Source organism: Vidua chalybeata, chromosome Z (genome assembly GCF_026979565.1).
Source record: "Vidua chalybeata isolate OUT-0048 chromosome Z, bVidCha1 merged haplotype, whole genome shotgun sequence".
NCBI classification, from domain to species: domain Eukaryota; kingdom Metazoa; phylum Chordata; class Aves; order Passeriformes; family Viduidae; genus Vidua; species Vidua chalybeata.
This window is the reverse complement of record NC_071570.1, coordinates 42016388-42043162: the sequence shown is the minus strand read 5'-3', so window position 1 is coordinate 42043162 and position 26775 is coordinate 42016388. Positions and strand designations below refer to the sequence as shown.

The 26775-nt window shown below is 55.6% G+C and overlaps 1 protein-coding gene across 4 annotated transcripts; it reads left to right on the top strand.

The window, feature by feature from the left end:
* Positions 1 to 26775, top strand: IL11RA (interleukin 11 receptor subunit alpha). 4 transcript variants are annotated; one of them, XM_053931692.1, is made up of 13 exons: positions 1 to 39; positions 21515 to 21611; positions 21958 to 22018; positions 22127 to 22293; positions 22462 to 22576; positions 23418 to 23450; positions 23849 to 24012; positions 24152 to 24315; positions 24419 to 24560; positions 24973 to 25068; positions 25250 to 25349; positions 25977 to 26056; positions 26170 to 26775. In XM_053931692.1, the coding sequence occupies exons 2-13, from the start codon at positions 21515 to 21517 to the stop codon at positions 26184 to 26186; spliced, it is 1236 nt and encodes a 411-aa protein (XP_053787667.1). In that variant the 5' UTR covers positions 1 to 39; the 3' UTR covers positions 26187 to 26775. The 4 variants fall into 4 exon arrangements, with proteins under 4 accessions (XP_053787667.1, XP_053787666.1, XP_053787668.1 ...); XM_053931691.1 differs by lacking the exon at positions 1 to 39 and adding an exon at positions 3701 to 3790; XM_053931690.1 differs by lacking the exon at positions 1 to 39 and adding an exon at positions 19105 to 19124.

The window sequence follows — 26775 nt, the reverse complement described above, 5'->3', positions numbered from 1 at the left end:
AAGATGTAACCAGACTGGGACAACCAGGTGTTAGCACAGGTAATGACTGTGATGTGACATTGGTCTGGGTATCCATCAGCAATTTTTCCTGGTACAGTGTGGCTGGACACATCTGGGAAAAGTCACCCTACTCTTGGACGGGATGATCTTTGCACAGCACCAAGCATCCTGCCATCTCGCTCCAGGACAGGATTACTCCCAGCTCCAGAATAGCAGTGTGAATCAGAGCAGAGCAGGGCTGGTAGGGCAGGAACTGTGCTGCAGCACTTGGGGTTTTTGCTACCTTAATTTCACGGTGTGGGCAGCCCAAACTGTGACCATAATAAATAAAGTGATAGCCAGGCAGCAGAGCTCTCTGGTTTCCTGTACACCTCAGGCTGGCCAGGATAAACACACAACAAGCCTGCACTTCAGACGGGGCCATGCCCACAGCACGTCAGCCAGAGCCTGGACACGTGCCAAGCCAGCCAGAGCAAAGCCACTGAGCAGGAGGCTTCATAGGGCAAGTTCCACACAAGGCAAATAGGGTGGTGCTGAAGGGCACAGCCCCATTGCCCCAAGATGCCCTGCATCCAGCAGGCACCTGCACCTCTGGAATGATCACCTGTGTTTCTAGGATGTCAGGAACAGTCACTGGGGTTGGCTTCCAGGGCATGTGTGTGCCCCATCCTTGCCCAGGCTGCAGGGTTTTAGATCATCCTCAGACAGGCAGCTCTGAAATGGGTACTGGGAGAGGCTTCACACCATCAGCCAGGCCTGCTCATGAGGAGACACATCCTGTGGCAGTCCCCTCTGCACAGAAACCGTGAGAGGACACCACAGATTTCAGATGTACCCATCTCCAGTCCCCATAGTCCTCTTCCATCCATCTGCTCCCCTCACATCATACAGGCAGAAATCCAGCAAGTGCTAACTCAGCCAGCACGGCTGAGGACCAGCGTCCCCATCCCTCAGCATATCATCATGACAGGGCACTTGCACATCAGCATGACACAACTCACTTCAAATCTGGCCCAGCTCCAGGTCTCAAACTCATGATCCCAAACCTCTTAATCTCTTCACCTAGCCTAGCACATGGGAGCCCAGTTCAGGGATGTGACTGCTTCCTTCTGGGAAGGAAGCATCTTTGAGCACATAGCAGCAGCGAGTAAGGCAAAGCTGCGGACAGGGAGGGAGGGCAGCACACAGCTCTTATGGCCCAGTTCAGCTTGTCCTGCATGGATTTGTGGTAGTGTAATTTAACCCCCAGACATCTGCTCACATGCCCAAGCCTTGATCTGCCTGGACAAGAGCTGTCAGCTTCCTCTCTGCTCAAGAGTAAAGGGAAAGGGACCCTCTGGTCCCTAAATTTAGTCCTTTTGGGCCGCTGAGAGGGAGACCAGCTGTTGGACAGGATGCTGCAAACAGCCTGAACATGTCCTTTTGCCATAGCAGAAAGGAGAAGCTAGGAGGTGTGTGAAGCCCATGATCCTCATCTAAGCCTGAGGATGGAGCAGAGGAAGAGCTGCAATGTCAGAGCTGCCCTGTGCCAGGGATGTCCTGCCCCAAGGACCCCCCAGTGCATGCAGCCCCATTAAGTGCCCTGCTCATCCAGCAGACCCTACATCACTGTCAAACCTCTTCCTTCTTCATGCAACATTGCAAGTCTCTAGCTCTGCTCAGAGCTGGTGGCCCAACACAGTCCAGATCCCACTACATCCCTCCTCCCAGCACGCCACTGACAGTGCCAGCTCCAACCTCCTGCACAGACACCCCTCCAAATCAGGTTCTGTTCTCAGATTCCCACCCCCAAGGGTTGCCCCAGCCCTGCAGAGCTGGGGGTTTCCCCAGGTGCTGGGCTCGGTTCAGCTTTCCAGCACTGCAGCAGCGGAGAAAGCAGCGTGTGGCTCCCGGCCAGCAGTGGCGCCAAGCAGCCCAGCTCTCGGTGCACTGCGAGCACCACGAGGCATTGAGGAAAGCTCAGGGTCTGCTCCCAGGGCCAAATGCGTGCTGCAGCCTGTCCAACTCTGCTCCTTCCAGAGGAGCTGGCCAATCCTAGAAGATGCTCAGTGTCCCTAAGCTCACGTAGGCTGCAGAGAGCAGAGCAGCATCAGGAGGTGGGAAAGGGAGCTGGATGGAGGAAATTTCTCTCTGCCCAGGACCAGCCTCTCCTACATCACCAGGCTCCCAAATCCACCTGAGTCACTAACTGAGGGAAGATGTGAGCAGGCTGGTGGAACCAGACCCCATCTGCAAAGCACCTGAAAGGCCATGTGAGCTGACTCAAGCAGGAACATCCCGAGCCTTGGCACATCCCCAGCTCTTATAGTGCAGGTGAGATGGATCTGGCCACGTGTGGCTGGTGAGGCAGCAGCCTCAGCCACAAGCAGATGTGCCACATTGGGCTGTTCCTTGGGCGATGTGAGCACCAAGCCTCAACCGTGGCTGATCTCAACACTCACAGTGCAGCCAGGAGCCAGTATAGGAACTGCTCACCCCACACACAGCCTCCACCTCTCCCAAAGTCTGATATGGTGGGGTTGCATGGGAGAGCTGGGATGAAGGAAAACACTAGTTTAGTATCATATGAATACACAGGAGCTGAGATAGCTCATGGGCATGTTTTTGTGATGTTGAAGAGATAGGTTTGGACAAGAGCAGGTAATCTTTCGTTACTCTGGGTTCAGGGGTTCAGGCGTTCAGGGGTTCAAGGATATGCCTGGATATGGCAAGGATCAGTTTGTCACTGTAGGGTTGCAGAAGGCATCTATGACCCTGTTCACTCCTGCCAGCCTAGAGAGCCTTCTATTTTTGCAGGGAAAGTGCTATATGCGTGCTGCACACACCTGGAATATGTGGCCATTATCTCTGCACAGGTAGAGACAATGTGGGGAGGGAAATACTGGGTCCATCCCAGGGCTCTAGCAGTGCCAGCCTTGATGGCATCACATGGGGAAACCCCAAACCAGACCTGGCCTCAGGTGCCACCGGAGAGGAAAGTTCCCAGTGGGTCTTCACCAGCTGGTTTCCTGTTGCACACTTCCAACAAATCTTTTTCCTCTTGAGAATTTTTACTGCAATAAATGGCAAATCAAACCCATTTCCAAGGGAAAGCAGCTTGGGTGTTGGATGCGTCCTGCAAAAGAGGGATGAAAACACACATCACAAGCTGCAAGGAAGAACGAGCCTTTTCTTCAACTCAGGGACGCAAACCCCGCGGCCAGATTTCACCAGGCATGCTCCCCATCACATAAACCACCACAATAATAAACCCCAAAGAAATGGCCCGCCTAGGGGCAAGGGAAACTGAGTCACAGGCAGGACCTGCCTGCCTCCACTCCTGCAGGATGCAGGGATGCGGGCAGGCATGATTGGTGAATGCCGACCTCCGAGAGCACCGGGGAGGGTTGTGCACTCTCGGGGGGTTCCTGAGCCTCAGGGGGACACCCGCGCTGCGCAGGGCACCGCACATCCGTGCGCCACGGTGGGATCCCCATCCCAGCGCTCCAGACTGTGACGGGGAGCCCCAGGGGGACCGCGAATCCCGGGCAAGCGGTGGGCCGCGGGTTTGGATCCCTCCCGGTCCGGGGGGCGGCTCAAAGGCAGGAAGCGTCCCGGGCTGGTGGCGGCAGATTGGCAGAGCCCTGCTCCAATGGAGCGGCGGCGGCAGCCCCGGCGGCTTCGCACCGCCTGCGCTACTGGCCCCAGCCAGCCCGGTGTGGGTGCCCCGCTCCCGGCCCCGCTCCCGCTCCCGGCCCGGCTCCCGCTCCGCTAGCGCCATGGACACATAGCCGCGGCGCCACACAGGAAGGTAGGGAACAGTTCCCCGGTCCCCAGCCCGCGAGGGGAGCGAGTCGCCGCCGCCCCGACTTCGCGGTGAGGGACGCGCGGCTGCGATTAGGCAGCTCCCGGAGCTGTTTGCTGCCCGGGTGGAGAAAGTTGTGCGGGTGTGTGTGGATGTCTGTGTGTCTGTGTCCCCTCACAAAGCAGCTGCCAGGGATTTGCCCTCCCGGTCCGTCCCGGCTGCCTGTGAGCTCCCAGTGCTGCTCCCCCTTCTCCGCCCTCCGCGCCTCCGCCTTGCCCGGGGATGCTCGGGGGATTGATGTTCCTGGGCTGGTATGTTTCAGCCTCTTCCCCAGCCTCCACAGACCACCCCGTACCATTCCCGATTTGGACACCTCTACTGTCTCTGAGGGAGCTTTCTGAAGAAAGACTGGAATGTCAGGCAAAGCGCCCCCCTGGCAGGGCTCCCTCTTCTCCTGGGGGGTCCAGGGAAAAGCTGTTCCCAATTAGGAGAGGCGCTGAGAGAGGCGCTTTCCCATGTGCGGGTGCTGGCAGGGCTCTGCTTGCCTTGTCCCTCCTTGCCCCAGGATTCTGTGTCTGTCAATCCCAGCTTCTCTGTCCCGTGCCAGTCCCGATGAGTGGCCAGCCCTGGGCTGTGCTCACCACCACCCTCACAGGCTGGCTGTGTCATCCACAAGGTCCCCTCCGAGCTCTGCCTCTGGGCTGGTGAAGGCTGTCAGAGGTGTCCACAGGGCTTGAGCACAGGGCTTGGACATCGCTGTCAGCAACTGTGACCCCACTGTGATGGGGCCTGAGGGTACCTTGTGCTTGGTCCCCATGGATGGGAAGAAACCCAGCGCTGCAGCAGCTCACAGATGTGTTACCTTGCACATAAAATGGTTTTCGACTGGCTGGCATTGGTGGCATAGCCAGAGCTGAGACTTCTGGAGCTGCCTAAGTGCCTTGTGTGCCAGGAGGTGACTGCCCCATGTCTGGCTGTTGTGTTTGCAGGAGGAGGTGGCATGTTTCCACTCTACCTGTTTACAGGTGGGAGGTCTCAGCGAGGTTAATTACAGCATGTGCAGTGACAATGGTATGTTTCAGCCTCTTGCCCCAGTTGCACTGGGCAACTGGGCACAGGGAAAGGATCTTCACAGGGAGCTGGTGGAGGCCCTCCTGTGTTAGGGACAAGGATGAGATATGGCCACAATGCTCCCTCATCACCCTCTGCCCTACCAATGTGGTACTTTTTGGGCAGAAATGAAATGGGCAATATGTGCTCTCCAGAGAGCTGCAAACCGACCTTGGCAGCCAAAGTGGGACTGGAGGTGGGGCACAGAGTCAAACTGGTGACACCAGGGTTGTGCTCAGGGCTGGATGTCACCAGTAGTGGGTGAACAGGGTATGTGGGGTTCAGTAGGGTGGTGGGGAGGGCTCCCTGGAGGATGCTGCTAATGGCAGAGCCTGCAGGAAAGTGGAAGAAAAGGAGCTCTGGTCTTGTGCTTCCTATTCCAGGAAGAGGAACCTCATAGGGAGGGGAAAACTTGACTTGATTATATCTAATAAGCCATTTTTTCCCTGTCCCAGCAGCGGGGGGAGGAGGATGCTTGGCCAAGTGCAGGCCCTGTTTGTGAAGGATGAATGAATGACTCATGGCGCAGTGAGTCTCCCTGCCATTTTGATCGTGGCAGCAGCAGCAGTTCCCCTTTGCAGCTGCTGGGCTTATCAGAAGCTGTCATGCTGGGTGGGCATCAAGGTGGCCCACAGCTGCAGCCCACACATGAAGGTGTCCTGCCTCTCCTGCCCTTCTCACACAGCTCACCTGGACCTTCCTGAATGGGGAAACCCTCATGGATGGCAACAGTACATGGCATCCTCACCTGCCATGAACTAGCTGAGCACTCAGTTTAAACCATTTATTTCCACTCTGTTCTTGTTCAAAGGCAACTCCAGGCTCTTCCTGCTCACACAGGCCTCAACCTCCCTCTGGTTTCCTGTCGAATGCGTTCCTGGAGAGCTTATTCCCCTGTGGGTTTTTGCCAACATTGTGCTTTTAGTTCAAGACCTCTTCTCCCTCTCCAGTGTTTACCCTACTATATTTATAGCTTCCTTGTTAGGTTAAGGAAGCCAAAGGATTCTTGCCTCCTCTTCTCCCGCGGGTTTGGCTCTGGAGGAAAACCCCCTGCGACATGTTTCCCATGGGAGGGGCAGGTGCAGGCTTGTGTCTCTGCTTTTCTCCCTTTGGATAATTTTGGCATCTCTCACAGCTTCTTTCCCCTCCTCTTGTTTAGGCATAAAAGAGGGTGGCTCTGCCCCTGCCCAAGATGTAGTCAAGGGCAGAGCTTGGATGGTATGAGAGCTCTTCCCTATAGGCAACACACAGGATCTTCAACAGCATTTGGGATGCTGATACAATGCCAGCATAAGGGATTAGCTCTGGGATGTCTGAGTTGGCTTGCTGGGATGTTTAGAGAGTTTTTGGTTTTTCAAAGTGTTCCTGTGGTTACAACAGCATTGCATGTGTGAAAATCACCAAATCTCTCTGGCGGGGGATGCCACGACCTTATGACCTGAGTTTCTACCAGCAAATCTCTCTGCACCTCCCAGTGATGGTTTTCTTCTCCCATCCACGTTATGAAAATAGGGAAGGGCACAGATAACCTTGCAGTTGTGGTTGAGTCTTCTCCAATAGCCAGACTTTCATGGACTATTTCTGTGGAAAAAGGAAAATTCCTCTGGAGATTAGTAGCACATTTCCAGGGATCAGTGTGTAAATAGGAATTATCTCTCAAGTTTGACTGCTTCCCAGGTCTCTGAGTCACCCTGGCATGGCAGTGGGATGGGGTGAGCTTTGGGCTCTTTTGAAAGGTCACAGCACCTGCAGCCCCTGGAGCATCTGTCAAGCTCTCCAGTACAGGTGGATGGCTGGGCTGGAATGTGCAATTCCTTCTCTCTAGTGGTATTAGTCTGAGACATGGCAAAAAAAATGCTCCTTCTACTCTGGTGTTTGAGTTGGGGGCATCCAGGAAAAGAGGGACAAGAAATCTGTCAAGAACTGATTTGCCTCTGTCTTACCAGGACTGCTCACTGAGGTCACATTGGTCACATCTGATCAGCACAGCTTGGGCTTGCTGCAGCAGGCTTTGGTCATTGCTGAAAAGTCTTTTGAGGAATTTTGGAAGAGTCTGGGCAGGGGAAGATCACATCTACCTGCTCATACATGTTGTCTAAAGATGCTTTTGGAGAGGACAAAGAGGCTGGAGGGACTTCAGGAGATCTGACATAGTTCGACATGGGGCTGTCCCATGCAGGTGGCGATGGCCTGCATGCAGACAAGACTGCATTGGCCAGAAGGGAGGATGCTGAAAGCACTTTGAAAATCAGCCTGGGGCTGCTCCCCAGAGACTGCTCAGCTCTGGTCCATTCCTCTCAGTATGGAGACAGCCAAAATAGAAACTGCATAATGAAAATTGTTATGGACCTGCAGAGATTGCCATATAGGGAGAGGTGGGAAAGTTCAGGGCTCCACCATCTAATGAAATCCTTATGGTGGAAGGAAAATCATTTGGGCATCTTCTGGTTTATTTCACCTCCCAAAGTGAAAACAAGGCATTCCAACCCTTGTTGAGAAGCCAGTGCTGATGACACACTGAGGGGAAGAAGGGAAGGAAGAAGCTTACAGTTTTGGTGGACCATCATCTTTGTGGCTGTTTTGGGAGGGTCTTCTGATCCGTTGACTTTGAGGAGTGTTGTGCTCAGCTGTAGCTAAGTGTTGTCCCACCTTGGGGAGCTCCAGACAGGGCTTGGGGCTGCTGCCTGCCATCCTGCTGGCAGCCTAAGGGGTGTGGATGTCCTCACAGAAGAGCACGTGGGAGGCAGTAGGGCTGGCACAGCATCCCTGGAGCCCCCAGGCTGGTGTGGCTGTGCCTGTCCAGCTGTTTCCTTCGCCTTCCTATGCTTTCACCATCCCCTTCCTTTGGGACAGAAGGCTTTCATCCTAGCCAGACCAATAGTCCCAAAGGCACATCACCAGCCTCTTTTTGATGAAGGCTCGCATGGGTATCAGTGCCTTTTGTATTCAGTAACATCCTGAAAGGCACAGTTCAGCCCTTACCTTCCTGCAATAATAGATAGGGAAAACCAGAAAGGGCTGTCATGAAGAGTCTTCATTGTGGTCCAGCCCAGTGCCATGCCAGTGTTGCGACAGAGCTCACAACAGCTGTGCTGCAACGGCCCTGCAAAGGTCTCCAGGGATGGCCTGGCCCAGTGGCCTGGTGTGGTTTTGCAAAAGCTGCTGTCACTCAGGGTGCCCAGGCCAGCTGGCACCTCTCCAGACTTCCTTACAGGGCCAGGGCCAGCCTCCGGCTGCTGGGAGGTCTGCAGGAGTCTTTGCTTTCCATGAGTTTTGCCTGAGGCCTCAAGGCTTAGGAGGAGCTGGTGGACCCAACCAGCTATTGCTCCATCCTTGTCTTGCAAGGGCCAACACATGACCCCAGGGGTTCCTCAGTGCTTTGGCTGCTTTTGAATTTTTTTAGCTCCTGCAAGGCTCCCGCTGGGCTGTTTTATGGCCCCCTTGAGGCTGCTCCACCCCATCCTGGCTTTGAGTTTTGCAGCTTCATGACTGGAGCATGGCTGTGCCAGGGGAGGCATCCGTTTTCTCTGGCCTCCCTGATCCTGTGCCTAGCTCCATTTCCCCTCTCCAGCTGGGACTGTGCCCACAGTCCTTGCACCCCAGCATCCAAAAAACAGTGTACATAGCAAGGAAGATGAGTGCCTCCATTTCCTGTGCTGGCACAGGGAGCAGTCAGTGTGAGGGACTGGTCTCTCAGAGTATCTTGTTGACACAGCTCTTGATCTGCTGCACATCCACATTCCTCTTTCCCAACTGGAGTTTGCAGATATGCACTCGGTTCTTTGTCAGCTCCTGAAGCTGGGTGGTTTGGCCTGGAGATGCCTTGGAGAGCTCAGTTCAGCAGGGCACAGAGGCTTGGGCTTGGAGTAGTCCGGGAGGATGGTTAGGTGGAGCAGGTGGAGCAGCTGTGGTACTTACGCTGAGCCTGAGATGGATGATGGATAGATGAAGGACTTGAGCAAGGCAAGGTCTGTGGGGAAGCACCCCTGTGGTGCTGCTCTAAGAATGGGATGGTGATGGGGCAGCATGTCCTGCTGCATCCCCAAACTATGTGCCCATCGGACATGTCCCCCTCAGTAAGGTGCTTGATGGTGAGCCGTGCATGGAGAACTTTCTTCCTCCAGTGCCTAGAAAGGTCTCTGAGAGCTTTTTTCACCTATTTTCCTCACTTGTCAAGGTCAGAGGGACTGTGCAGCTGCATTTAACCCTGCAAGGATATGTGGGGGACCTCACATTGCTGCTGGCGACGAGACTGCTGCATCTCCACCAGCAGCAGCATTTCAGGGATGGCAGCAAATGCCTTTCTACCATCCCTCACCACAACCAGAGGAGGGTGGAGCAGAGCCAGAGGCAGCATTTGCTGCCAGCTCTATGAATTTCCAACTACCAGCTCGCCTTGCCACTGTGTGAGAGGATCCTGCACCTAATTTTTGGTGAAACGATCCATTTTTCTCAGTAATTTAATAGCGTGGGCAGGCTGCTCACTGTCGGACAGCCAGCAGCAAGCACCGAGGAGCCTGTGTGCTGGGCTGCTGGCCGTAACCACCTTCCCTGGGCAACGCAGGAATGCTGACCTAATAGAAAAGACATTTAAAGAGAAGTTTTGGAGAGCAGCTCAGCTCAGATTCAGCTCATGCGCATGGCTGCTGATTGTAACAGGGCCTCTCCATGCTGCAGCAGGTCCTGGGGACTGGCATGGGCAGTGGGGGCATCCCTGATGGGACCCAGGCACCAGGGCACAAGCCATGCCAGCCATCAACTGGCACAGCAGTTGCTTTATTTTTCAGGAAAAAAAGTTGCTTCGGGGGGGCCCATCACAAGTTGTGAACTGAGGCTGGGTTCAGCGCCCGGCTGCGGTTCTCCCAGGCTGGAAAAGCCGTCGCATTTTGCTCTTGACATTTTCCAAATGAAATGTTTTGATTTATTCTTTTTTTTCTTTCTTTCTTTCCAATTTATTTTATTCCCTGCCCCAAGGTAATGTTTGGAAGATAAATTTAGCTTGATTCAACTCAAACCTTTTTTAAAAAGTAAAACCACTGAAAACTAAACAAGGCCTATCATTTAGAACAAAATGTTTTGGTTTTCATTTTCCTTTTGGCATGAAAAACACAAACTTCTTTTTTTTTTTTCATTTTCCTCTTGACTTACAAACAATTTTACTATTTTCTTTTCTCCTCCTTGTTCATTCCCAAGACCACATTGTGCATTGTGGCCAGGGAGCAGGCGAGCCCTGGTGCTGTTCCCAGTGGGATGGGGGTCCCAGGGTGCATGCTTCCCTGTGGAGACCAGAGGAATCTTGCAGAATCAAGCAGAAGCTGCTCTCCCTGCTGTCAACACTGACTCAGCTGGGAGCTCCTTGTGGAAAAGGGAGGCCCCTGGTTGTGGGTCTGTTCCAGCTCTCTTAGGGGAATGTGAACCCCTGGGCAGGGCAGAGCTGTGCTGCAGGTGCTTGTACTCTGCTTTTGGGCATCCCTACTGAGAAGGGCGAGCTCTGGCATTGCCTTCTTTCCTTGTTTATTCAGGTTTAAAATTAATCTGACCTTCCCCTGCTCAGACTTGTGCAAACATGGCATGTCCGTGGGCAAGGGACATGCCCTGTTGGCCTGAGGGGAGCCCTCTCTGCACCCAGCTTGTGGTGTTACTGTCCCCTCTGGATGAGGTCCCACGAGGATCTGGGTGCTGGGGGATGGTGGGGTTTCCTCCTGGCAAAAGCAGCTCTGGCCATCCATCAGCACATGGTTAATCCTCCGGTGCGAGCTGCCAGAAGTCTGAGTGCCTGGATCAGGCGTCTCTGAGCTGGACAAGGGGTGGCTGCAATGCTTCCATCCTGGGTAGGAGCCCATGTACAAGAGCCAGCGATTGTTTCCCCAGCCTTGACCCCCCTCCACTCCCCACCAAAACAACCCTGCGTCTTCCACCTTTTGCCAAATCCCAGCTCTCCACTCTGCCCCAGCCTCACCGGGAGTCAGCCAGGCAGGGAGCAGGGAAGGGGTGATGGGGAGCAGCACCATCGCCAGACCTGGTGCAGAAGCAAGCACCCGACTCATCCACCACCTGATTTTATTTTATTCCCCTCTCAGTGCCTCGCTGCATACCACAGCCGTGTTTTTTATAGCCCCCAGCTGCAGCCTCGGCATGCTCCCAGCCAGCTCCCCGCCGCAACCCTGCTCATTCCATGCCAGCAGCCCCGGCCAGCGGGGGATGGACGACATTCCAGGGGTCCCTGTGGCGGTTTAGGGAGCGGAGAGCATGGGCTGCGGAGGAAGGCAGATAATTAAACCCTAACCCGGAGCCACGCTCCCGTGCCGGCGGAGGCACTCCCAGAGCCGCGTTAGTCACGCCCCGTCGTAGCCGACACGTGCCGTGTGACAGGTCGAGGCCGAGTGCCGGTGGCCCGTCCCTCGCTGTCCCCTTCTGGTGCTGCCCAGGGCTGGTTCCAGGCACCCCGATCCACCAGCTCCTTCCATGAGCCAGCTTGCTCTGCCGTGGCCGGGGGGCAGGGGGGGGTGTTTGTCAGCGAGAGGGGTACCTCCTCCAACCCATCCACCTCCCGATTGCCCCCCCAGCCTCTGGCGGGTTTACAGAAGTTACAGGGAGATTAGAGGTTCCTGCCCACTCCCCGGGAGCACTTTTACGAGCATCTGGGGCTCGCTGCTGCGTTTCCATATCTCACAGCCACTTCCACAGCTGGGATGCCGCTATGGGATCCGGAGTGAGGAGGAGGAGATGAGGTATGAGGCTCTGCTGCAGGCTGCATGCCTGGAGCACCCCTCTGCTGGAATGTGGGGTTTGCAGAGCGGGGGCCGCCGGCCAGCAGGCAGGGAGCAAGCATCCTCGCTGGGAAGCAGCGGGGGGGCCCCGGCGCCTCACTCCCCGGGCTTTCTCCAGACGTGATTTCACCACTGCGGGGAGGGAGCGTGGCCAAGAGACAGGCCCTGCTCACCCCGACGGCACCCGGTTCGCTTGCCGGGGTGTTAGTCATTTGGGCCGTGGCTGGGGATATGATGTGCCTCGGATCCCCGTGGGGCAGGGGGACGGGGGCTTGGAGAGCCTGTACAGGGCAAAGGGAGAGGGATGGGGGCGGGGATGGATGGGGGTGGGGGGCCTTCCAGGCTCACAGCCCAAAGTCCCCTCCTTACTAAGCTGGGAAGGGGGACAGAAGGCAGTGGTGAAGCCAGATGTGTGCTGGGCATCTCCAGCTGAGCAGGTGGGCCGGGATGGAGGCACCCTTGCTGAGTTATTGCCTGCAACTGCTTCCCAACCTCCTGCTATGACTTTCCAGAGCTGGACATAGCAGCATGGAGGCAGAGGTGATGATGTGGAGAGGCAGGATCCTGCTTCAGGGATGGATTTGGGGAGATATCCCAAGGAGAGGGCTTCTCCAGAGGTTTGTGGGGTCCCTGGGAATGGGAATCTGCCATGTCTCCCTTATTTTGCATGGGCACAGGGTGTTGGGTGCCTGTGAATAATTTGAAGCCTTGACCAAAAGACCATCCAACTTACTTTATTTTCAGCAGGGAGGCAGAGAGAGGCGAACCAGTGGAGTACCAGTGGTGTTGCCATGTGGCTGCTGCCAAGCAGCTGGAGCCTGGCAGCCTTGGCTCCATGTAGGCAGGGCAGTGAACAAGGGAAAGCAGAGAGCTGCAGGGGTGACAAGGAAGGGATGTGCAGGGGTGGGTTTTATAGAAGCACAGCTGTAATGTTGACCCAATATGGGTCGCTGTAGAGGGGGACCCTCCCAAATCTGCTCCCTTCTGGAGACACTGAGTTTCAGTCTGTGAGGAATGTGGTCTCACTGACAGTACCTCAGCCCTTGGGTGAGCTGGGGGTGGCTGGGGGGGGTGTGGGAAGGAGGAGCTGGTCTTGCTGCCGTCCAGGTGCCGAGCATGACGGGAGAAGGGAAAGCCTAGGAGACTCGTTCTGAAACAAGGCTGCCCTTTTCTTCTACTTTACGACTGCATTTTAATATCCACAAACATCCCGCCCTCCCCGGGCTGCTGCCAGCAGAGCCTGCATCGCCTGTGCTTGGCCTGCCGAGAAAACCCAGCCAAACCCTGGGCCCCAGCGCAGGGGAGAGGATTATTTTTTCCCCCTCGTTTTTTTGTGAGATATGTTTTCTATAGCTCTAATTGGACGGGCTTGAGCCCCGGCCAAGGCAAACACACCTGGGGGAGCCTCAGTTTACAGACCCCATCTGCTGTGTCGGGGACTCTGCTCCCCACACAGCCGCTGCCTGGCCCCTTTATAGGGGAGGGGGCTGCTGGGGTTGGGGGGGTAGGACTGCTCCCACACCAAACCACTGAGCAACCTCCGTGGAGGAGGAGAACCCAACGAGGCGGTGCAGGGAGATGGTGCAGAGGCAGCGGGGGCACCCGGCAGAGCCCTGTCCCACAGCAAGATTCCATCCCGGCGTGGAGCTGAGGTATCTCTCCCCTGCCAGTGCTGCTGCAGTGGCACAGGGCTCTGTGCCCACCAGGGTGGGATGCTGTGGGTGGGAGATGCAGCAGGGACCAGCAATGTTTTGCCTTCCTGGGGTGACGGCATGCTCATCAAGGGGTTGCAGTCCCCAAAATTTGCATGTTCCCCAGGAGAAGGGAGGGAGGATGTGGGGGTTCCCCAGCATGTCAGGTTGTGTTTTGGGCTACAGGACCACCTACGTGGTGAAACCCATTCAGGGGCTATTCTGGGCAGCAGACAAGGGACATCAGCATGCCAAGTCACTCCAATGGCTTGCATTGACGTCCAAATCCACGCTGGACTGAGCTTTAGGTACTTCTTCATGCAACTGTTGGCTTTTTGTGGGGCTTTTTAGCTGGGCTCTTCCCCTTCCAGTTTTGGAGGATCTACCTCCAGTGCCCCCATTACCAGCAGGTGGAGCAGTGCTGGCAGCCTTATGCCAGGGTCTCATGGGTTTCACCTCATATCTGTACACAGCCAAAGCCAAGAGAGCTGTTGGGGGTCTCTGGTTCACCTCTTCTGGGACCAGGGTGCATACCCTGACAGCACAATGTGCGCCAAGGAATAGCAGCACATTTAGGCGTCACGCAGCATTTGGCTTATCCTGGAGTACATTTTGTCCTCCCTTCCACACATCATCTAACAGGGGTGTGCAGGGTACAGTGCTGTGCCCCCACTCCATCCTCAGGGATGTACCAGCACACCATCCCTTCCTTCTCCGCCTGCCCCTGTGGCCACCCAGCAGCACTGAAGAGGCATCACTGCTGCAAAAAGCACTCCTGGTGCTCGAGGTGCCACTGACTGCTCCTGGGAGGAGCTCTGGCACCCGCTGCACCCTCTCCCCTCTGCCTGGTGCTAGGGAGATGCTGCCTGCAAAGGGTAGTACTGTATTTTCTTGGGGTGCATTGTCACACACACCCCCCAGTGCACCAAAGTACTTTGCACCAGCACTGCTGACTGGATAAGCAATAAGAACTGAAGCAGCAGCTTAAAATAGGAAAGTAGAATCCAGCCTCACCAAGGCCTGCTGTCTCACTTCAGGTGAATGGGATGAGCTGTGGGGAGTTATGCAGGCTGGAATGTGCCTCTGTTCCCCTCTGGCCAGGCCAGAGGATCTCTCTGTGCATGGGGGGAGCTTTGGGGCATAGCCAGAGCTGTGGCAGTGCACAGGGCAGCTCAAGCATTTCATGAAGAATTTTAGAGCTGTCCTGGCCTCCAGTCAGAGCAGGCTGCAACAGGAACATTTCGAAATTCTTTTGGATGAGGAAAATTCCATGGGCAGCCCCCCTCCAGAGAAAGCTTGGGATGGCTGAAATGTTTGGAGTGAGAGGCTGCTTGCTTTTGTTTATTCTGAACTATAGCATTGGAGGGGGGAATCCAAATTTAAAAAGAGAGACAATAGGAGCCTGTAAACAGAGCTGGCCTCGAGTGGGGCTAAGGCTTCTCTCCAACACTGGGGAAGGAGATGTGTCAGCACACTCACTGCATGGCCCTGCTTTCCCCCTCTTGGATACAATCACACTTAATCTTTCAGAACGTGGCTGGGTTTTTTTCCCCTAGCAAAAATGAGCTGGATGGTGTTTTTCCAACCTTCTCAACTTCGGCAAGGCTCAGTCCCCATCCCCTGGCCCTGTACTACAGCCTCCATGTTTTTCCCTTCTTTCCACTTTTTGCCATGTTTCCATCTCCTTTTGGCTTGGGCATTGACATCTGATTGACTTGGGAAGAAGTGTGGTATGGGGGTATGGGTGCTGACCCCAGTGAGGTGTTTCCCCAGCCTCTGTTCCTGCCATGTGCCTTGTAGACAGCTGCCACCCCTGAGCCGCCTCCATGTGGCATATTTGATGACCTTAGAGGTCTGTTCCAACCTTAATTATTCAATGATTCTATGAAAGCAGGTAGGGTTGACTCCAAGCTTGGAGAAGACAGGTCATGGTTATCCCATCAGGTGAAGGAGACTGGCACCATTATCCCCACATCACACATTGTTGGGGGTCTGCAATTTCCATCCCCCTGCCCCTCTCCCACAGGGACACTGCTGGTGGTATACAGGAGGTTAACAGGACATCCTTTTCTGGTGGCTTTATTAGGCCAACCCCTTGCTGATGGCTTTATATGGCTGCCCAGGTGGTCCTTAATGACTTCTGAAATCCTTCTCTTGCCCAAAAGGGATTTTGTTTTGCAAAAGGAGTGACAGCAAATTGCTAGCTGGAGGAGCATTTGTGTAAGGTGAGCTGTTTATTTTGGCCCTGCTGCGTTTTGGCTGACCCATGCGCCTTCGTGCCTCAGGGATGGAGCTGAGCCTGATGGCTCTTGGGCTCTGGCCATCTTTGGAGCAGGGGGAGGGCAGGGGGAGCATCATGTATGGGGGATGCTGTGGGGCCCTGCTCCTGATCAGAGTTCCCAGCCCCAGGCTGGAGTTCATGAGGAGCATCAAAGGGAGCTGGGTGTGCCTGGGGTGTTCACAAGTATGTACATGTGTGTCTGTCCCCTACATTTATGGATACATGCACTCTTGTATCAGCTCCAGAGCCAGCTTATGAGGGAACTTTGTTCTGGGAGGTGCAGATGGTCCCGGGGTGGGGGGGGGGGGGGCAGGCTGCAGGCTGGTACCTGCTCTGCCATACTGGGCAGGAAAAAAAGGAGCAGAAAAAGGTCCAAATCCCAAAATGTTCCTGGGACAGGAAAAGCCTTTCCCACCCTGCTGTAATCACAGGGCGGCCCAGCTCTCTGCTGGCAGGTCCCACCCCTGTCCCCAGATCCATCACTGTGCTCATCCCTGTCCTGTAACCATGTGACAAGGACAGTGGGGATGCAGCACTCCCTCCCACCAACTTCCATGCCTCCACTCTAAAAATAATCTCCAAGCTGTAAAGAAACCCACCAGCACTACAGCTACTGCACTGGTAGGTGTCTTTACAGCCGGGAGATTATTTTTAGGAATGTCTCTGGCACGTGGCTTTGGAGAGAGGAGTGTGGGGATGGGGATGGAGAGGGGGGCGCCCCTTCTCTCCTCCCTCAGAATGCAAGCGCTGCCAGCTGGCACAGTGTCAGGGCTGCTGGCTGCTAAACAGAGCCCTCGCTCTTTTGGCCCTTGCCGATGCCTGCAGTTACAGCCAGGAGCCAGAGACTTCTTCCTGCAGGATGGAGCAGAGTAGAGTGGAAATCAGGGCGTTGGGGTGAGAGTTTCCCAGCTGGGGTAGGAGCAGAGCCTGATCTCCATGGTGCTGCTGGCATGCTGGGGTGTGTAGGGGCCCCCAACCCCAGGCACCAGAAACAGCTGGCAGCTGCTGGCTCCACAGAGGAAAGAGGTTACCCTTGGGACATGGAGGGGTTTGGGCTTGGCTTTGGAGACCACTGGGGCTGTAGTCAGCTGGGTATCACCAGGGGGTTGGTCTAGTTTGGATGGAGATGTGCATTGTATCTGGCTGTGGAGATAACTGGTTCCCTGGATAATGCTGGGGTTATCACTGTGTTTGGGCTGAGCTGGAGTTAACCTTATGGCAGGGTTGCTTTTGGTTTAGCCCCACATTTGAACTGTGTAACCCCATGACTGGACTGTGCTGAAGTTAACCCTGTGTTTGAGTTGAGCTGTGGGTTAACCCCACTCCTGAGCTGTGCCGAATTTAACTCCACATTAGCATGGCATAACCACATGTTTGACCTGTGCTAGGTCCTGCCTCACATTATGGCTGAGCTGGGTTCAGCCCCACTCCTGGGCTGGGCTGAGTTTAACCACACATTTAGGCTGCACTGGATTTAATTGTCCTCCTGGGTGGAATTTAATTCTCCTTCTGGGCTGTGGGGTATAATCCAATATTTGGGTTGTCCTGAGTTAAGCCCTGCATCAGGACTATACTGGGTTTAGTCCTATGTTCAGACTGTGCACAGGTCTTACGGGACTGGACTGGCCTCACAGGGCAAGACTCCAACTGGTTTTGCTGGTTTAACTGAGGTAATTCCAGTGCACTGGGATTGCACTGTCTGCAGCTATGCATGTGTGTGTTCTGGCACAGCCCAGCATGCATGGTACACCCCCCACAGCAAGCATGGGAGCCCATGCACCCCACCAAAGTGGTGCAGAGGAAAACAGCCTTTTTTTGACATCCCCAAGGCACTGGGGTGGGGGACTGGGGACAGTGCTCAGATCATCACCCCCACAGTGCCCAAGGTGGGCAAGGTATTGCCTCAGATGCTTCCTAGTAGTCCTGGAGATTGTGCATGGCCCTGGTGGCCCTGGTGGTGGTGGGGGTCATGCTTCCCTCCAGCACCCACTGCTGGGCTTTCTCTGGACACCCAGGGAGGGTGCCAGCAGCATTTAGGGGACAGGATTGACTGTTGCAGGAGACCATCCGGCAGTGGGGTTGATGGTCCCCTCACAGGCACACGTTCATGCAGTGATGATGGAAGCCAACAGTGCTGCAGGGATGGGGTGATTCCAGGGCCCTGGGCAGATCAGCAGCCACAGGGATATACTCAGACCATGCCATGGCTCCTCAGAGCGAGGCATGGTGCTTCTGCAGGCCTGTCAGGTGCAGAGGGATTAGCAAGGCACAGCTCCAGAGGCACATTTCCCCACAGGGAAACAATTCCTGCAGTATTCTGCATTTCAGCATAGGACATTCTTCCCACAGCAATCACTGGCAGAGAGGAGAGTTTGTAGCACAGGGCCAGGGATGCTCCCCCAGGTCAGGGGATGCTCAGAGTGGTGCCATCTCTGGGACATTAGAGCCAGCTTTGGGCCTCTGCCCATTGCTTTTGTAGGTGGGTGACTCCCGTCAAGGCCTGGCACAGGGTAGGCAGAGCTGCCAAGTGCTCCTGGGTTATTTGTCATATCTCTGTTGCAGCAATGCTGCCTCCAACCACCCTAGGAAGAGGTTACGAGGCACTCCAGCTTTCTGTGCTCGGTGGGGAGCATCCCAAGTCTCCAAGCTGCCATCTGCAGCCTTGAGGCACAGTGTCATCTGCTTCTGACCCTGTCCCAGTCACCCCAGCTCTGTGTGCAGCCCATTTGCTTTGAAGACCAACTTCAAATGAAGCAAAAAAAAAAAAATCTTAAGGAAACAAAGCCCAATGTCTTTCAAAGCACTGAGCACAATGGAAAATTGGCTTCCCCCAGGAATCTGTGCTGGGCTTTGCTAGGCCATGGCAGGGCATGGCACAGATCAGCTATGCCAAGGGAACTGTCACACCCAATATAGGCATTGGTTCCAGTGCATATGGCCATGATTTTGAGGGAAGTTTTGGCTTACAGCACTTCAGTTTGCATGCAGGAAGGGGCTTATGTCAGGATTTCTCTCCACCACTGCCCAAAACCATTTGCATGAGCTCAAATGGTGCCCCAGCAGAACAGCAGGATCAGGGAGGTATGGAGAGTGAAACCTTGCATTTCTGGCTCACATCCACGGGTGCCAGAGGCTGCCCGGTCACCCTGGCCATGCCAGTGACAAGAGCATCCTGTGCTGAAGGAGCAGGGTCTAGCACTGCTGCCCTTCCCACCAGCACCACGCCCCCAGGCCGATCTGGGTTCCTCTACCCTGGCTGTGGCAACGGAATGTCACCCAGCCCCGGGCTGGCGGCAGGCGTCTCTCTGGCCAGGATTAGCATGAAGGGAGGAAGAAAAGCTCTGATTGTTCCCTCTGTCCCGGCCCGGCTCCAGGACCACTGTGCCGCAACTCTGTGTCCCCAGACTGTGTCACTGCTGGTGCAAGCATCAAGGAATGTTTTCTCTGCCTATGTGCCCATCTGTGGGGGTGAGGAGCCACCAAGGAAGGTAGGCCTGGCCACTCACACACTTGTGTTCATTTGCATGCCTGTTTGTCCCTTGGCTGGGGAGTTTGGTGGCAGAAAATAAGGGGATCCTTTCTGGGCAGGCTGTCTTATAGCACCTGGCCCCCTACCCTGCTTCTGCACCTGGGGCAGACGAGGGCTCTGGGTTTTCTCGGGTTCTGTGGCTCTTTCCCCTTTTGTTTTTGGCCTTTGGGCAGGCAAGGAAAGGCTTGCCCTGCTGCTTTTCTCTGCAGTGATTCTGTGTCCCCAGGGATAGTTTTTGGCAGTGCTCACCTGGGTCGTTTACTGAGTCAGCGTGTCTGGAGGGGCTCTGCTGCCTTCTCTGCGCTGCAGAGGTGCCCCTCTGAGGCAGGGGAGCTCTTGGGGTGCTGGGTGAGGATGGGGAGCTCTTGGAGGACCCTGGGACAAAGTGATGAAGGGTGGAAGATGAGGAATGGCTATCAGGATGAGCTGTCTTAGGGTTAGGTTTAGGGTTAGAGTTAGGGACCTCTAGGGTTAGGGTCTAGGTTAGTAGTCCCTAACCAGACTTAACCACTAGGGTCATTATGGATACCCTCTGCAGTGTTTGAATGAAAAACCAGGGTGGTCATGAGAAAAAATTATTCTATTTTAAAGCTATTTTTCTCTCTGTATATTAACACACTCTCCCTTCTTCCTGACACACACTCATACACCTACTCCCCTTCCTCTTCCCCCCAGAACTATTCCTTCACTCTAGCCCACATGATTTTTGAGTTAATTTTCGTTGCTGCTTTTAAGAAAAAATACACTCATTTTTGTCTTCTTTTTTTTTTTTTTCCCATCACCAAAATATTTTACTTTCAGGCCAAATGTTCCCAGTTACTTACCAGCATAGTTCTGGCAGAGACCTTTTGACTGGTATTTCTTGGGAACATTTCTAGGGTGGTTTGGTAGGAAAAGCTTATGACAGTCTCAGGAAATTTTTATTTTATTTTATTTACATTTGGGGCTTGTGCTTGAAGCTGCCTGGCATGCTCAGAACAGGGTTGATGTGGGGTGCCACATGCCTTCCCCCCCTGCAGCAGATTGCCTTGTAGCTCTTGCTTCCCTCGCCAGGCAGTTTAAAGGTCTGTGGCCATGGGCAGTTGGCCACAGGAGGGGAACTGGCTGCTGATCTGGGGTGAGCTGGAGCACCACTCCCTCCAGTCTCTCAGCTGTTCAACCCAGGGGGACACAGATTTATGCCTACAGATTTATGCCTGCTCTTGGGGCTGGCAGGGAGCTTACTGCCTTATGTGCCCTCAGCCCCTCCCTGCAGCTGGGAGCAGAGCCCAACAGTGTGGGTGTAAATAAGCAGGCCTGTCCAGCTGCAAGGGGTGGACAGTGGAGTCTTCTAGGGAGAAATCATTCATTTCTGACTGACACAGACCATGTGGCACACCTGGTAGGGATAGCGTGATGCTGGCCAGGACGGATGCCCTGCGGTGATGCTTGCTGGCACAGACAGATTGGGCTAGGATGGACAGGGTGACACTGGCTCATATGTCCTGCTGATGCAGGACTCTGCAGATGGTCCAGATGCTTTAGGGTAGTGCTGGCTGGCACAGAAAGAGTACTGGATTGGGAGGATATCATAGAGCACTGCTGGCTGTGATGGACAGGGTGATGGTAGTAGGGCAGGACAGGGCAATGCTGGCTTGTATTGGCCAGGATGGCACTGGCTGATGTGCCCACAGTGGTGTAGGTTGGGGTGGAAAGGGCACAGATCCCTGAGCCTGCATCCCCTGCCCCTCTCACTGGTGATCACGGAGCGTGAGGAAGGGATCTCAGCGCCGTTCTCCCACAAATGGGGACTTACCTGGACCAGCCTCACAGTGGGTGCTGGCATGGGCAGTGATGTGAGACTTGGTACAACCTGAACTATCACAGCCCTGCTCTCCCCGGCTGTGTGAGCCTGTTTAGATCTGATTACTGTCACCTGCCTTGTAAATACAGGCCAGAATTTCTCCTTGGTCCCTTCCCATCCCAGCTGCACATGCACAGGTCTCTGGACCACCCTGGGGTTGGGAGCCAGCCAAAGCTCCCAGCACAGGATTGCAATGGCAAAGAGCCCTTAATCCCACCCACCCACACAGCCCTAAGCTCCTGGTCAGTGTTTGCCCCCTGCATCCCCGCTCCAGGCATGGGGACTGCTCAGCAGCCAGGAGCCAGCTGTGACTGTGGCACAGACACTGCCAGATGTCCCAGCTGGGGTCCCAGGATTCAGTCCCTGTTCTGTCCCCAGCAGGATGGGTGAAATGAGAGGGAGATGCAGGATCCAAGGCCCTGCAGGAATACTGTGGGCTGTGGACTATATCAGCTGCCCCATTGTAGGCAATAACACTCTCTCCTCCCCTTGTCTGCCTCATCCAGATGCGCAGTTCCATCCCAGGCCTGGGTAGGGTGATGGTGTTCCTCGCAGCCCTGGCATCAGCCTCCTTTGCTATCCTTGAAGACTGGGGAGAGGAAGGTGAGACCCCCACCAAGCGCCCCCATACAGCACCCCTCCCCATGTCCCAGGCATGAGAACCCTGAGGGCACCCCATTTCCCCCAGACAGGAACAGGCCTACCAGGGCTACATGAAACACAGCCCTACATGCTACAGTGATGGCCAGCCTGTGTTTCTGCTCATTGCCCAGCCCCAACTGGGACGTGTCCTTACTAGTCCCCTATGGTGGTACCTGCATGAAGCAAGACCCCATAACCAGTGCCCACTGTGGGATATAGCCCCAGGGGCTGTATCACCTGCACCCCCAAGCCTGGCGTGGGGTGGTATGGAGTGCTAACACTCATCTGGGGATGTGTGTCCCTCCAGGCGTGCAGTATGGACAGCTGGGGACAGATGTGACCCTACCATGCCCTGGTGTCCGTGCCAGGTAAGTCTTTCCCGTGCACATCAAGGGATTTTTCCAATGGGATGGTTTACAGGGTGGGCCTGGGCATCTCTGTCCTCTCACGCAGCCTGCCTGATCTCTCCTCCTCAGCTCACCCGTGCGATGGAGACGAGCAGGGGCCACAGCGCTGCCAGAGGGCTCAGCCATCCAGGAGGGATCCCTGGTGCTGCCGAGTGCCAGCCTGGCCTTTGTGGGAGCATACAGCTGCCATGGCGAGGATGGTGGCCTCCTGCACACTGTGTCCCTGCGTCTGGGGCGTGAGTAGCATGTCTATGAGCTGGGCTCTTCTAGAGGGAGTGTGGTGCCTGCAGTCCTGCCAGGGAATTGCCGAAAGGGGGCTTGGTGTTGACACAGGCATCCCTGTGTGCTGGATGGGCTGTGGGATGGGGGACTCCTTGCTGACTGCTGTTTCTCCCGGACCCCAGACCTGCCTGGAGTTCCCTTTGTGTACTGCAGAGCATCTGACTATGAGAATTTCTCTTGCTCCTGGACCTCCAGTATGGAGACCTTCCTCCCCACCAGATACATCACCACATACAGGTGAAGTATCCTCACAGGGCATGGATTGGGCTTGTTATGGTGTGAGCTCTGGGTCACAGCCAAGGATAACCACCGAATCCATCTGGCCATCCCACACACACCCTGGGTTCACCTCCTGCCCCAAGGACCATGCTGCACCCCAGAGCAGGTCCTGTTTTGGGATGAGCAGAGCACCAAGCATTTGCTTGCTCTCAGTGGGGATCTCAGCAGCACTGGGGGTGATGGCACAGGCAGGCTCCCTCCCTGCTGACAGCTCTGCCAGCACCAGAGGGACAATAAAAGAGAAGCAGGTCATCTGCAAGCCTCCACACTCCGGCATGCTTTGGGATGAAAGGAGCCCTGACAGCATTGCTGCTTCTAATTATCCCTGCAAGCCAAATTAGCAGGCGGCTTTGAAGTCCTATGGAGCTCATAAAGCACAGCCCTGCTGAAAGCTGCAGGAGCCAAGGGCTTGGTGGAGAAGGGGCTGAGTGGAGCATCAGGGGCTCCACAGGGAGGGGGAGTGGAAGCATGGGATTTGGCAGGCTTTAGGGGGAGGGTGAAGCCAGGCTCTGGGGAGCTGCTTTTATCAGTGTCTTTGCTTCTGTGTGATGAAATCCTGGGCAGGGAAGGGTGTCCCATTTCTTTTCCCTGGGATTGCCAGTTCCTGCTGCCAGGCTGTTCACTAGAAGAGGTGGACATGGTTTTAGCTCTTTGCCCCATGCTGTCACATGTGTATGTCAGCTTGGGAGTGTGGGGCTGCTTTGCAGTGTGTCCTCTCCCTCCTCTGGGCCATGGTGGGGTTCACTTTGTGCTGCCTCCTCATCCTAATCATCTGCTTTTCCATATGTCTCCATGGCAGAAAGAAATCCCTGACAGGCGAAGAAAAGCGGAGGTAGGACTGACTCCCACCCTGCTCCCGCTCCCTAGGGACTGGCCCCATCCCAAAGGCCCTGCTTCTGTCTTCAGCAGGGACCCCAAAGCAAGAGCTGGGCTCCCATCAGGGAGCCAGCTACTTCCCAGCTACCCTGGGAGTGTGGGAGAAGGGTTTGCCTCAGGGAGGGACCTTCCCAGGCAGAGTGTGGAGCTGGGATGAGGGTCCCTTCTGTCATGCTCAGAGGGATATGCTGGACTCTGGAAGGGTGAGTGCAGCTGAGCACTCCTCCTCCAGGGTCTGCCTCCTCCACTGGGGTCTTAGCATGAGGGTCTTCCATGGCACCTCTTTGGCAGCATTTGGAATCTGTTCATGGTGGGCAGGTAGGATGTGTCACCAGCCCGCCTCCCTGTTTGCAGGAACAGGAACGGGCATGTGGGGCTGTGCCTTCAGGATCCGTCCCTCCCTGGCACCTGCACCGTCCACAGGTCAGAGTTCTGGAGCTCCTACCGCCTGAACATCACCGAGGTGAACCCCCTGGGCTTCAGCTACCGCCTTCTTGATGTCACCATGCAGGCCATCAGTGAGTCCCTATCCATCCAGCTGTCTGTCCCACTGTTTGTCCATCCCTGGCGAGTTACCTGTGGGTGACAGCGGGGAACCCTACACCCCTGTGCACAGCAGTGCGGGTTGACAAGGGCTTCCTGTCCTTTCCCACACAGTTAAGCCAGACCCTCCAGAGGGCTTGGTGGTGGAGCCCATCCCTCTGGCTCCGCGGCGACTCCATGTGAGCTGGAAGTACCCTTCCTCCTGGCCAAAGGAACCCCACTTCCAGTTAAGGTTTCGGCTCCAGTACCGACCCGTCATCCACTGTTCCTGGTCCATGGTAAGTGTGCAAGGAAAGGCAGGGCCAGCACAGGAGTGGGGTGTGCATGGGGCCAGGGAGGGGTGCCCCTGCCTGCCCCACAGCTCCCCTCTGCCTGGCACAGGTAGAGACAGTGAATCTGTCTGAGGTTATCACGGATGCCTTCGCTGGGCTGGAGCACGTGGTCCAAGTCAGTGCCAAGGATTTCCTGGATGCAGGGAATTGGAGCGAGTGGAGTGCTGAGGCCCGGGCAACACCAGTCAGAGGTGAGAGAGGGACATGCTGCAGCCCCCAGCAGCCTACCACGTTGTGACCTCCCTCCCCAAAGTCCCTCCAGAACTCTGAACCTCTTCAGTACCTTCCCCATGGCACTCATTCCCCCAAATATCAACCAGAGTCTCAACTCCAGGGCCACTTAAGGTTGGGAGGCAGAGCTGCAGGAGGACAAAACATCTCCCAGCCTATGTCAGTCTGCCGCTGTGCTGGTGCCATTTGGGAATTGACCCTCACAGACTTGGGACAGAGCAGTGCTTCCAAACTACCATTAGCACCTCAATGAAACTCTTGGGTTCATGGGACCTCTGGGGCACAAAGATACCCTTCCACACTCCTCTCTGTGGGTCCCTGGTGTGCTGCATATGCTTTTGGTGAGTGTTTCCATCCCTTCTGTCCTTTCAGACCTGGCCTCCACAGCAAGTGAAGAAACCACTACAGATGCCAGACTGGAGAGCCTGGCTAAGGAGCCCTCCCAGGTTCCCAACCCTGAGCCCATCAGTGAGTAGAGCTAGGGGTGGTGGGCAGGAGTGCCATGTGCGCTGCTGAGAGCAATGGGAAGGGTCTCTTGCCCCAAGTCCATGTTTGGCTGGGCTGTTGGAGTGTCCAGGAGCTTGCCATAGGGTCCCCCGGGTGCTGGGGACTGTGACATCCCTCAGCTGTGACAGTCTCTCTGTCCCAGATCACAGTGACCCCTTGGAGAAGATGGCTGTTCTGGTGTCCCTTGGGATCTTTGCCTTCTTCATCCTGGCTGCTGTTCTTGTCATCACTATCCTCATCTGGTAGGCTGGGTTTGGAGAAGGAGGGGCTGTATGATTGCTGTTCCCCATCCCATCCTGACCCCTCAGCATGGAGTGCCCTGTGATCCCCCAGCCCTACTCTGAGTTCCCTGCCAAAACACGCTTGATGCCCTGTAGGGTGGTTTATGCTCCCCTTGCCCCTGTGCCACACCAGTGCCTCTTCCCAGCACACCCATTACTGCCCAGCCTGCCTGGGCTCTTTCTAATGACCCCAGATCCAAGGGACCTTTTTCTGAATGTCCTCAAGATGCTGCTCCCTCTAATATCCTCTCAAAGGCTCTTGCTGGAGAGTCTCACACTCCAGAGTCAGCACAAATATCCCATCCCAGTGCCTTTGCTCCCTGGGAATCCTGTCCCCAGGTCCCCTCTCATCCCGCCACCATGGGATCTCCCTGCCATGCTCTGGCTCTGCTCTCAGTCCCTGTTCCCATCCCAATCCTGTTCTATCTGGTGACCAGTTCCTGCTGTAGCCCTGGAGCTGGTTTAGCTGAGCTGGGCACAGTTGGGAACAACTGGATGGAAACACATCAGGATCACTGGGAATCTGGGCAATCCTGATGCTCAGGAAGGCTGCTTGGGGTCTTCAGCTGCCGTTGCTCTCATCCCCAGGCTCCGGGTGAGGAAACATGGCAAGGACAAGACCAAACCCAGTTTTTTGGTTGCTGCCACCCACTTGAAGGCACTACCAAGTGAGTTGGGGTGCAGGGTGGGGAATGTGGAGCAGGGAATGCAGAGCATGGGGCAGGTCAGTGATCCCAGTGTCCCCAGTGTCCCCCTTGACCCCTTGTCTTCTCTCTCGCAGAAGCTCAGATCCTGTAGTGAGCCCTGGCCGGTCCCTGCTCCCTGCACCCGCTTGCCCACGTGTGGGACTTGATGCCACTGCTGGCCCCCAAGGACCCCACGCCCCTGGGTCACCCCACAGCTGTGGACATTGCCGGAGCCCCCAACACCCTGGGGTTGCAGGATGGATCCTAAGGAGAGAAGCTCTGCTCTCAGGAGCGTTGGACTGCCTGAGCCCACTGGGAGCCAGCTGGAGTCACTTCAGGCTCAGGGTGACAGGCCAGCTCTGCCTCTGAGCGCTGCTAAACAAATGGGGATAAGACACTGAGCCAGCCCCACTTCACTGCCTAGTGTTGACGGGGACCATGGGTGTTGGCTCCCAGGGGTGCCAGGCATCAGTGCCAGACCAAGGGGTGCTGATCCCTGCCTGTCACCCCCCACCAGCCGCCAGCAGGCAGAAGAGAACACCCCCTGCCCCTTCCCTCTGCCCCAATCCCCCATGCTGTGGCTGGACGGAGCAGAGATGCCAATAAAGGGGATATGCCAATGCTATCATTGGCACTGTCCAGGCAAAACCCCTTTGCAGATGATGCTGGGCCAAGGGAGGGGTGGGTGCCAGCTTGGGAAT